The sequence below is a fragment of the Nyctereutes procyonoides genome, unplaced genomic scaffold (assembly GCF_905146905.1).
Source record: "Nyctereutes procyonoides isolate TBG_1078 unplaced genomic scaffold, NYPRO_anot_genome, whole genome shotgun sequence".
Classification (NCBI taxonomy): Eukaryota; Metazoa; Chordata; class Mammalia; order Carnivora; family Canidae; genus Nyctereutes; species Nyctereutes procyonoides.
This window is the reverse complement of record NW_026575135.1, coordinates 53,263,777-53,275,856: the sequence shown is the minus strand read 5'-3', so window position 1 is coordinate 53,275,856 and position 12,080 is coordinate 53,263,777. Positions and strand designations below refer to the sequence as shown.

General features: G+C 49.0%; 1 protein-coding gene across 6 annotated transcripts in view; it reads right to left on the bottom strand.

The window, feature by feature from the left end:
* Positions 1-296: 296 nt before the first annotated feature.
* Positions 297-12,080, bottom strand: part of SEPTIN8 (septin 8) — a 26,329-nt gene continuing 14,545 nt past the window's right edge. For 2 of the 6 annotated variants that reach the window (XM_055301932.1, XM_055301931.1), the window contains exons 6-10: positions 11,484-11,580; positions 11,098-11,266; positions 10,744-10,876; positions 10,456-10,646; positions 297-1,661 (exon numbers count right to left, since the gene is read on the bottom strand). In XM_055301932.1, the coding sequence (XP_055157907.1) occupies positions 1,496-1,661; positions 10,456-10,646; positions 10,744-10,876; positions 11,098-11,266; positions 11,484-11,580 (756 nt within the window). In that variant the 3' untranslated portion in view covers positions 297-1,495. Of the gene's footprint in view, positions 1,662-5,345; positions 8,195-10,455; positions 10,647-10,743; positions 10,877-11,097; positions 11,267-11,483; positions 11,581-12,080 lie in introns of those variants that run through there. The other 4 variants (XM_055301933.1, XM_055301934.1, XM_055301935.1 and 1 more) reach the window with 3 other exon arrangements.

The following is a 12,080-nucleotide window of genomic DNA, read 5'->3' as shown; positions in this document are numbered from 1 at the left end:
GAGCTGGAGTGCATTTAGGGATCAAGACCCCTTGGCATTAAATCACTGTACTGTACACCTGAAATTAATATAGCACCGAATGTTAACTCCACTGGAATTAAAAGCCTGTTTGCAGAGGATGACCATGTGACACCCACTACACATTGTCATCACCCACCTGGGGACTTGCCACACTGCCAAGATCTGATTTGGTTTTTCTTTCAGAAGCATTTTCTGTGACAGGTCACCAGAAGACAACTCTATTCGGGTCATGGATAAGAAAAACAAGTTCCCATGGATAAGAAAACAAGTTACGATGACATGATACAGGGCTTTGGCCTCTTTATTTTCTTTTTACAGTTAATTCCACGCGTAAAAGACTTCTTAAAGCACTATGGCTCTGGCTATAGCCCGAATGAGCTGCTGAGGATGGAGCTGGCTATTTTGGACAAACTGCACTGGGACCTCTATATTGGGACGCCGCTGGACTTCTTGACCATAGTAAGTACGAGGGGTTGGCAGAGTCCACTCTAGACTCATTGGTACCTTTGGAACAGCTGTTTACAACATAGGACGGCCAAGCACAGGTGTGCACATGGCCTTGCACATGCACCACAGGAAGGTGACCCACAAGGCTCACGACATATGCAAGAGTGAAAATGTATCGCAAATCCAACACAGTTCCACCAGACTCCCACTTCTCAAAGACATTAAATTAACTTTATAAAGATTTTTCGACGGCACTATTGTGGTGAGTTTTTCTTTTAAATACACACTGCAAAAATATTTAGCTTTCCATTCTATGAATACTGTACATAAAAAGCTGTCTGCTTGTGCTACACTTTACACACATTCACTTAGCTGTCTTTATTCACCTACACACAATCCTTATTGAAGCTTTAGACCATATTGATCTGGCACTTAAAAAATGTCATATTAGTTTTTTTGTTTTGTTTTTAGTTAGGGAAATGATGGTCATCCTTAAGGATATGATTCTGTTAGTAAGGCAAAATTATGCAATGTGGAAATGTCACGGGGTTTTGGTCTATTATGAAGCATGAAGATCAAATCACTAAGGGCTATTTCATTATGAGACCTGGTCACTGTTGCCAAGTTGCAGTTTCTTCTCACATCAAACAGATACAAGTAACTTTTCTGCTGCCTTAATCTTGAATAGTATGCTTCTGTTTTTCATAATGGAAACATTGTCATCTAGGTACTTAAAGCTCCTAATGACCATGTCACTGAAGCAGATTGTCTTTTCTCTCCAAGGTTGAAGCTCAGCTTGGCCACAGAATGAGTATTAAGTCTCAAGTCCCTTGGGGGGGGGGCATGGATGGGAATGAAAAGGGTGGGGCAACATTTGATGTTCCCTGATGGAAATTGAAATTGTTTGCATTTTTGGTCATTTATCTATGAAAGGTAGGGGGGTTTTGTGTTCTAACATTAAAAACCACGGTCTCTAGTTCCACGCCCTGCTGGTCCTGGGCTGGCCCCACGTGGTGGAGCTGCTGCCTCAGAGGAATCCTTCCCTCCACGTCGCGTCCCTGACCAGGCAGCTGCAGCACTGTATGGCGGGCCACCAGCTGCTGCAGTTCAAGGGCTCCACACTGGCCTTGGTCATCATCACCTTAGAGCTGGAGAGGCTCATGCCCGACTGGTGTACTCCTATATCTGATCTGCTAAAGAAAGCACAGGTAGACATCAACTTTGCTCCAGACCAGGCTCTCCACTTTGCCCCTTTAGCTGATGCACTCTGCCCCCCAAATGGTACACATCGCCATTCTCAGCCCTTGTGGGCTCCAGAAGATGCTCTGGCCACAGCGACTCTGGGAAGAGTCTTCCTAAGGGTTAGGCTTTGCACATGTGGCATGCCCTCTATACAAGTACAGAATATATGTTTCCTTTACTGGACCAAGTTGTGGGTTTCTCTGACCATAAGAAGAACTTTATCTCAGTGGAAGCCCTTGTAGTCAAGAGGATGGGGTGAGGTCAGGGGGACGTGCCCAGCTCAGGAGGAGGCACCCCTGAGCTTAATATGAGAGAGGTTAAATTTCAGACCCCTCACCCTTTATATAACTATGTGGTATCAGGTCCCAGGGTACCAGGAGGCAGGCATGGAAGGGTCAGAATCCCTGAGGATGGACGGGGTAAAATGGAATGCATAGTTAGACTAATGACAGCTTTGCTGAGGTTGGAGGTGGAGGCCCCTGAAATGGTGGGTTAATACTCTTAAGTCGAGTGGTTAGAACTTCCTGAAACTGCTCTATGCTAACATTTTAGCACTCAAAATCTTACTTAGAATGTAAAATGGTCCTGCTTTAACGATGACCACTCTGTTTTAATTACAGGTCAGTACTGAGCAGTTGAGCCACTGCAAGGAGCTTGTAGAGCAGCATCTGAGAAGTTTGTAGTCCTCCTCCTGCTCAGAGACCTTTCTGTTTCACCTCCCACCCTCTGTGCTCCTACCCTCAGTATCCTTTGGAGTATAATGGCAACCCATCCTTGCTGGGATTGCCCTGAATTCCAGGCTTTCTGGCTCCTGTAACAAGGAGGGGGAAAGGCACTGGAAAGCAATTGAGAATAAGTTCCTCTGTTTTTAGGAGGTAATAAAGAGGAAAAGGTAGGTCAGGGTCACTGATGGGAAGGGTAGTCTGGCAGATCAAGACCCTTCTCCCTTTTCTCCCATGGGTCTGAGACCAGTGTGAAGGGGCGAACAGTCACAGTGCAGCTTGGTTTTCCTTCTCCAGCAAGGGCTGGTATGAGCCCTTTAGAGAGTTGGAGTCAAGCCAGCAGTGGGACCAAAGGGCCGGGCTGGGTCTGGCAGGCAGATCAGTTCTCATCACTCCTCTCGCCAGAGCTGCTCAGGCTCTTGTATCCAGCTCCCCAGGCTTACACCAGGCACACATGTAGCCCTTCAAGTCTCAGTGACCCTACCTGTCATTGCAGAAATGGGACCATCTTTCCAGGTGCATTTCTCCTGCCCTGGTCATGACTTATGTCTTCTCTTACAAGAACTGGATCACCAAGTATGCTTTGTTTAATGTACAGTAATTTGCTCAAGCTTAAAACAGGTTTTTCCTATGTTACTCTGAAAGTTGTCTATTAGCTTAATTAGAGGAGTTTCATGCTAATGAATGATCTTAGCAGCTGACCCCTGGTAGGGAAACACAGCTCTGAGAGTTTTGGATTGAGATGAGCAGATTCTGAGGCTGAGCCTGCTGCAGCCACGGTGCTACTAGAAGGAGCTTACCAGCATGGCTGTGAGGGCGAAGCCAGCTGTCTCTGACACCGTGACACCATAGAGCCCTTTGCTAGGCAGCCACCTCCGCCAGCTAAAGCTGTGTCAGTAGTGTTGCAGACAGAAATGACTGAACTACATATATACCACTGATTTGTGAAGTCTTTCCACTGTGAGCAGTTTTTTTTTTTTTTTTTTTTTTTTTTTTTTGGAACTGTGCTAAGCCACAGGGACTGCTAGTAGGTACAGAATGGTCAGAGACCAGATAAACGATACTAGTGTCTGTACAAATCTCTACCTTTTCTCCACACAAATGTGCTTGTTGGAGCTTCTGTAAAAATAAACCTGAATTCCTTTCAACCTTATTTTCAATGTATCAGATACCACGGCTTTAGACTTGATAGTCTAGTATACTGGGGATATCATCTCCTAGAGCCCAACAACAACTATCTCCAGTCCAGCACAGATGGAGAGGTGGCATGCTGCTCACAGCCATTCCCACTGGGGGCCATCACTGCCCTCTGCCTCCTTCCTTGCCCTGGGAGTGGGCACTGTAGCGGGTGGGGTATGAGCTCACGCTGAGGGCCCACTTCAGCTCAAACTGTCTCTGACTCTGGAGAACTGCAGTGTCTCTTAACCAGGTAGCTCTGGGTGTAAACTGGGTCCTCAGAGCTAATCTCTCAATCAGAGAAAACCAGAGAAAAGAGAAGGTAGACCTGTGAGCCCTGTATTGGGATAAGGGATAGCCCTGTTGCTCCATCTTTCAGTAAACCATATTCCTCTTTGGGATAGCAAACTTCTGCGTTGCCGAAGTACCACTTGGGTGTTTAAGTTTTATGATGTTCAAGCTTGCCTTGGGATTCCAGGTTCCATCCTACTTTTTTTATTTTAAAGGAACTCCTATCCCACTTCAGATCAGAGATTGGGGATCGATGTGGTGAGAGAAATATGGACACAACTTGTTTTGCTCTTGTCCCCATCTACAGAGGGGCAGACATTGGTGAAGGACTATGGCTGCAGAACGTGGAAATGTGTGGAGACAGACAGACGGGCTGAGAGCAGGGGAGATGATCAGGAGGGGCCTTTTTAACACTTGTCCAAATACTACTTTCCCCACATGGGTGAACGGAGTTGTACAGTACTGTTCCCTCCACCAGTGAGGCCTTTCTCTCCCCCCGGTTTCCTGGAGAGTCTCTGTCTTTCCTTTGCTTCCCTGCTGCCTACCTTCCTGCAGGTAGAGCAGAGGTGTATTTTCATTAGGGATGTCTGCATGTCTCCCTGCTGGGCTGTCAGTTCCCTGACCTCAGTCCCCTCTCCTCTTTTTGGACTTCCCAGAGATTAACCTAGTGCCCAAAAGAGAAAGTTCAACAGGTAGGTCTACGAGCATGTCGTGGCTTCCTTCAAGCACCAGTCTGCCCTTCCTCAGCCAAATGTTCACCCGACAGGGCATCCCACCTCTATAGAACTATCTCAGGTCCACCAACTCACACTGTCAAACTGCACACTTGGATTTTGGCTACGTTTTCACTGTTCTTCCATCATCCCATTGGGTTGCCAAGGGGGAGCTATAGCTCCGGAATTGAGGGTACAGAGCACCAATATTCAAATCCCAATTCTCCTCGTTACTGTGTGACCTTGGGTAGTACTTTACCTCTCTGTGCCTTACCTATGAAATGGGGAAAACAGTACCTAATCATAGGATCATGATGAAGATTAGATGAATTAATGTGCGTAATGCAACTTAGAGCAATGCCTGACAAACTGTAAGAACCCAAATGTTAGTTATCCTGTGTCAAGTCTACTCTACCACAATGTAAACTCTAAAAAGGCAGTGTTTGCCTTCTCCATGGCTGGCACCCAGTCATGTACCAAAAATTCATGGACCAGAGACTGTGTCTCCACTTCCCTTTCCTAACTTTTTCCTCCATTCCACACCCATTCCAGAGCCTTTCTCAGTTGCCTAGAGCAGGAGTCACAATTAAAACATAACTCCTATAGAAGCTGAGCAACCCCACAAAGTTCACAGAAAAGACAAGCTGTATTTTACCATAATTGTAGCAGATTAATAGGCTAGGAAATGTGTTAAATCAGAAAAGCTATTGCCCAAAAAAGACACCACAAAAACTTAAAATAAATGCAAAATTTAATGGGAAAAAAAAAGAGTACAAAGTGAATGGAAAGGAACAAAAACAGTCAATGTATGAAGGAATAAATGAATTAACAAGTGAAGCAGTTTTAGAAAAGCTTGTTAACATAACAGACGAGCAAGCCACACTTCCCTCGGGCCTCTTATCCAGTAATATGAGCCCCACTTAACAAGCACCCACATACAGACACACAGAAACATATATGCAGTCTGCACAATTACAAACCACCTAGACTCGGGTTACCCATAACCAGGGTGACCATACATCCCAGTTTGCCTGAGACAATTCCAGCTTACACCTGTTGATCTGACATAATTATTAACAGAACCTCTTTTCATTCTGTAAAGTCTCAGTTTGGACAATAAATTATATGATTCTACCCAAGACCAACTTGGCTTATGAAAGACATGATAGTAAATGCCAATGTAACCCCACTGATAGCTCTAATAATGCCAAAAGAGGATTCTGAAAAGGAGCGGCAAATCATATCCCATCGTGGGATGGAGCGCTTATTAAATAATGGCATGTTTTAAGCTCACCTTGTTCACCAAGGATTAATTTGGTCTCAGCTAAAGATGATAAACTTTTAAACACAAGCAGTGCAGGGAGAGAAGTGCAGTGAGGCTCACTAAAGCCAATGGGACCTGTGGAGGCAGCTCAGACCCCAGAAAATTTAACAGTGACAGGTCTCCCCAGAGATGCTGGGAAGCCCTGAACCCGCAGGCAGGTAACCAGCCACAATTCTGGCATTCCAGTAAGCCTGCAGTACAGCCCACAGGCCGTGGTGGATGAGTGGCAGGATCTATCCACTCCAGAGTCCCCAGACTGGCCTGTGAGCCAGGAGTCTCCATTTATTACATGACCAATTAATCCACTGGGTCACTGAGCTTCATCTTAAGAAATATGTTAGCTAATGGAGGCTACCTTAACGGCTCTGCACTTCAATCCAACTGAACAAATAGAATCCCCCTAAAGCCAAGCCATTCTTAGCCCACATGTGCCTTAGGTATACACTGATTTGCCTTTTGAATGCCCACAGGGAAGCCCCTCAAAATCTTGATCCACCCCTGGTCTTAGCAGGACACTGGGAATAGTTTCACTCTGGGCATCCATAAAACCTCTGCTCCTGGTGAGGAGGAAAAGGCTGTCTTTTTCCTGACATGCCTCTCTGGACACACACAGCTCACCCCTTGTCCCCCCTCTCAAAGGAGCCCTGTCTCAGAAGCCAGGATGAAGCCAGGACTTGGTCCTGGAAATCACTAAAGCAGGCCAAGGCAGAAAGAGGGAAAACATTAATGAAAAGGAGGATGGAAGACAAGGAAAAACAAATGACCAATCCAACAATAAGTTAGCGCAGCTTCCCAAGGCTTCTGCCTAGGGAGTGCTCTAGACTGTGAATTCCTTGAGGGAAGGGCTGCGCATTATTCTGGGTAGCCTGTGCCCAGCACAGTGCTCCATCAACATTAAATGAAATCCTTCTTTTGAGCTACTCATTTTTCATCTATTTTATCACACCATATTCTCAGCCCTGACACTCCCACTGGCTCGCAAACCAACAGGAACACAGAAGAATCAATCCTGCTAGTGCTTTCTTAAAATGATCCCCTGAAGAATTCAGTGGAGAGGGGACAGCTCCTTTGCTGGTAGTGTTTTCTGAAATTGTCCACATTCATCTCTTTTCCTTGTGACTCAGCCAGGAAAACAGAAAACAAAGACCTTGAGATAAAAAACCTTTCCCCAACTGAGTACTCTGCATTTGGAATATGCAGGATTGGTTTGGGGATCTTAGTTGGAGTCAAACACTTAACACACACCTGGAGTTGGTCTCTGTTTACAAGTAGCACCTCTGAAACACACAGACAACGGTTTTGGGCTGCTGTTCCATTTACATTCACATTAAAAACACTGGACGTGGTCTTGTTCATGATCCACTTTCATCCGTAAAGAAATTCCAAACACTGTCATTACAGGATGTTTATTGCCCACTTCTCCCTAAATATTATAGGGATGCTTTATACATAAGAAAGGTTTAGAGATACTTTTAGTTTTTAAAAATCAGGGAAACTGGGTTACTTATGAAAATAATGGGAGAGGATATTATCTGTCTTTATGTTTGTGCCAAAATAAAAATTTAGAAGTTTCTTAAAAGTTATTATTGAAATTAAGCTCTAGGTTAGAAAAATTAAAATGAAGGGGAATCGGGTGAATTTTGCAGCATGTATACCAGACCACGCGACCACACCTAGGGCACCGCGTGAGTTGCCATCTTGACGCTGAACAATTAGGTCAAGCATCGCCGGCTGGGGCCTTCGCTAGAGTGGCACATAACTGCTCCGTCAAGGAATAGTGACACTGTAAATGGAAGACCAGCCACTGGCTCTGAAAAAAATAAACTTTGTCAGTTTTGGATTCCAGCATTCATGGCTTTGATGTGTTTGCATAGAGAGGGGTAGCCCGCCAGGCCCAGGGCAGCCTGGGGTGGGGGCAGGGGATCAAGCAAGGCTGTAAACACTGGAGTCTGTACCGGCTCCCAGTCCGTCCTCACACCATGTTATGGGAGAAGAAGGGTCACAAGGTGTAACTCAAGGAACTTAACACATGAAAGTCTAAAGTCCGCTCTTTGTAAGTCTGTGCGTGCGTTAACTGAAAAATAAAAATAAAACAAACAAAACAAAAAACAGACACATTAAAAGGTACGCAGACGACCAAATCAAACAGAAACAAAAGACAAGTTGGACGCTGGGAAAGGGCAGTCAGTTTGGCATTTGTGATGAGCAAAGCAGAGAATTCGCTTCAGTTTGTGGCATCCCAGGCTGAGAGTCAAGATCTGATTGGGAAGTAATTTTGCAAAAATGGATTAAAATTTGAAGACCAAGTATAACCAATCAAAGCAATGCAACTAAATGGTCATGAAAAACAACCCCCACCACCACCACCACCACCACTGCCTCCAATGCATTCTTCACTTAGCCCATTCCCCTAACCAGGGCTGGAGGAAGGAGTACTCCTAGCCACCTGACCTAGCCCACCCCTGGCCTCTGCAAGGCCAGCATGGGAGAACAGTGTCTCTCCCCAAGGCCAAACTGACTGAAGCTTTCTGGCATGTCCAGCAAGCAGAAGAGACCTGTCTCCCAGACCCAGGCCACATGGAAAAGCAGGGAGACCTGACACTGGGGGCCGTGCCAGTGCTCCTTGCAGTCAACCTGCGCTCCACCTCCTGGCCCCTACCCAGCCACAGGTCCTTGCCTTCAGTTTCTGAGTGGTTTTTCCATAACTTATTTCCTAGGAGACTCTGCCTTTTCTGAAACAAGGTGGCCTGGGCCAAGTAGGTGGGGAGCAAGGCAAAGTCTCTTTAGGTGCCAACACCTGAGACATATACCCACATAACCACCCCTTTCCAGGAGAAACCAGATTTCTGAGCCACTAGCTTAAAACCCAAATGGATTCCAATTCACAGAGTCCCCGGGCTCACCAAGCCTAAAGCTGGAGACGGGCCCGGGCTGGAAACAAATGCAAAGCAGAGAGCAAATTCATAGGGCTGAGGAGGAATGTGGGCACAGGCAGGGGATCATCTCTGCCAGCAGAGCCAGCAGATGGGGTGGGAGCACCAGTAAGCAGGATAAGGGAGATTAGAGAACGGAAGAGGGTCCCCCAAAGCAGAGGGAGGCCTCAGGCATAAGAACTAGCATTCAATTCCTAAACACCTGGCTTTGTACCCCTGGCCATCCCCAGGGAGCAGCTCATGAAGTTTCTTTTCCTTAGATGTTTCTCTGCCTCCGTGCTTGTGTATCTTGGGGGCGGTGTGTGTTGGGAGATGTGTGCCTGAGTCTGTGGATACAATGGGGCTAGAGTGACAGTAACACAGTGTACGAGAAGGTGTGGGTGCATGGGTGTGTGCACGTTGGGGAATGCAATACTGGGGGTGGGGAGCGTGCCAATGCCACGAGCAGCATCCCAGACCCAACAGCTTCCTATGTGCTTCATGGCATTAACCACAAGGCAAGGAAAGAAGGGCTGGATACACATACTCCCAAATGTTCCAAGAAGGATTGGGAATCCAAAGAGCCCAAAGATGAGGGCAACAATGGAATCACCTGCTTAGTTCCTCAGCTGACAAGAGAAAGAAGGTACCTAATAGAGGCCAGGGGCAGAGAGAAGCAGGGACAGACAAGGTCCCACAGTGTGATGTGGTATGGGGCACTGAATGAAGTGAGGTGAAGGAGGGAGATCCCTAGAAGCCAGGAGAGTGTGGAAAGAGGTCATGAAAAAAAGCAGGGAGAAATGACTCAGGGTTGCCCCCACCTGGCCAAGAAGTTAACTGCACTCCTGGAGGCTGGAAAAAGCCTCCTTGCCCTCCCTAGTCCTTCTCTCTCTTCCAACTCTTAACTTGAAGGGCAGCCCCTCTATGGAGCAGGACTCCCAGAGTCCCTATGGGGAGCTGCTGTCCTTCCTTCCACCAGGCGGTGAGCATACTGCCCAAGGGGTCAGCGCTGCCTGGGCTCACGTGTCCCCTGCCCTCAGTCACCATCCGCCAGCCAACGTGGGTCCCACATCCACCGTCTCCGAGCCTGAGGGGCAGGCGCCACAGCTGCGCAAGCAGAAACCACAGGAGCTTCTGGAATCTGGAAATGCTGACATTCCCAGGCCCTGCCCCTCTCCCAGCCTGAAAGACCTTCCCTGGGACCTCTACACCCTTTCAGGGGCCACACCCTGCCTATTTGGCCCAGGCTTCACTGCCCCAGCTCTGAAGGGGCTGCAGGAGAGGGTGGGGAGAGGAGAGAAAGAACAAGAACAGAGAAGCGAGGAGAGAGAGAGAGAGAAGGAGAAGTGGGGGGGAAGTACCAAGGAGCAAGGGATCACTTGTGCAAGATGGAGAGTGCACGAATACCTGGAATCCTGAGATATCACACCCACCAGTAAAAGGAAGAGAAAGGTAGGCAAAAAGGAGGTGGGAAAGCAGGTGAGAATGAGAGCACAATGGTGAACAGGTGAGCATGGACGAGAACCCAAGTGAAGGAGCCAAGAGGAGGACAGAGTGAGTGCCCAGAGGGAACAAGAGCCAGCGTGGACAGGGGGCCCACCACCTACTTCTTCTTGTCCTTGTCCTTCCTCAGAGGCTGCTGGGAGGTGGCATGCAAAGCCTGGGACTGCAGGGCCTCCACAGCGGCCTTCCTGCGGTTGAAGGCGTTCGTCTCCTCCTCCAGCTCCCGCCGCTTCTCCTCCACCTTGCGCTTCTCCTCCTGGTGGATCCGCTTAAGGTGCTCAAACTTCTCATGGAGCTGGGAGCACAGAGGGAGGAGCGCAGATGTTGTGGGTGCCCAGCCAGGCCCCCCACTCCCTCACGTGGCCTCTCCACAACCCGGAGCTCGCACATACCTCCCTCTCTTTCTCCTTCAGCTCCAGCTCTGTCTCCTTCACTTTGTTGACAAACATCTGCCTCATCTCCTCCTCCTTCCTCTGCAACTCACTCAGGAACTCCTTGCGCTTGGCCTCGTAGGTCTCCTGCAGGCTGTGAGGACCCAGAGAGAATAGGCCAAGGGTGGGGTTGTGGTGGGAGGGGGTGGGGCAGAGCCAAGGAAAGGGAGGGTTGGGGGGGGGCCGGAGATGAGGGCACTACTGCGGTCCCCACAGCCTCTCTCACTGGTTCACAAAACCCCCAAGCACAGATGCCAGTCTGGCCAGTCCGGCCACGGCTGTGGAGACAGGCTCACTCCCTGCACAGGCCGTCACCTGAAGGGCTGGCTGTCGCCGTCGCTGTCCTGGAAGCCCATCTGCTCCAGCTTGCAGCGCCGGTAGAGCTCGTAGTGCCGACTGTGGGTCTGCTCTCGGAGGTCCTCCATGTTCACCCGGATCAGCATCTCCCGCAGCTTCACAAAGTCGCAGTGATTCTCGTTCTCCACTGAAAGCATACACATGGGGCATCAGGCAGGCACACAGATGGGTCCCAGGGGGAAAGGACACAGGACGGCAGTCACAGTGCTACAGGCGCACTCCAGAGGCAGGACAGGCAATGGAGGGCCACAGGAAGGACATGGGACAGAGACCGTGGGCAGCAGGGGGGCCAGGACACTAAATGTGGGCCCTCACCTGGGGATGGGCTCTCCCAGCACACTTACCCTGCACCACTCCCCAAGGGTACTGCCGTGCTCGGACCAGCTTGTTCCCCACCTTCACCTCCTCAGTGCTGCCCACCACAGCGAAGGGCAAGTGTGCCTGGAAAGGAGCCCAGGTATCGCTGAGTACCAGATGACACATGCTCATGAACAGACCCTGGCCTGGGTCCGGGGGAGGGGCTGCCAGACCTGAACGAGGCCTGGCCAGATGCTCACTTCCTGGCTTTTGAAGAAGCACCCTACAGCCTCCAAACAGGGGGGAGGCTGAACCCACGCCCCCCTCTTCCTCACGTTTAAGGGGTTCTTTCAGCCTTGGGGCTCCACAGGGACCATTAGAGGGTCCCTCATAGGACCTGCAAGCCTGGCTTTCTTCCAAGTTCCCAAGCCCTGGCACCTTGCCTGCTCACTCCTACAGGTTTCATCTCCTGCCCAGAATCCTTATCTTGTGAAACTTAAACTCAGGGAAGGCCCAGCACCAGCCCAATACCCAATTACTCCCATCTCCTGGCCATAGGACATGGGGCCAGCTGGCTCCCAGATGCCCACCCTTCTTTCTTGGAGAAGCTAAGGCTGGAGTCCTGGAAAACCAGAGTCTCTGGG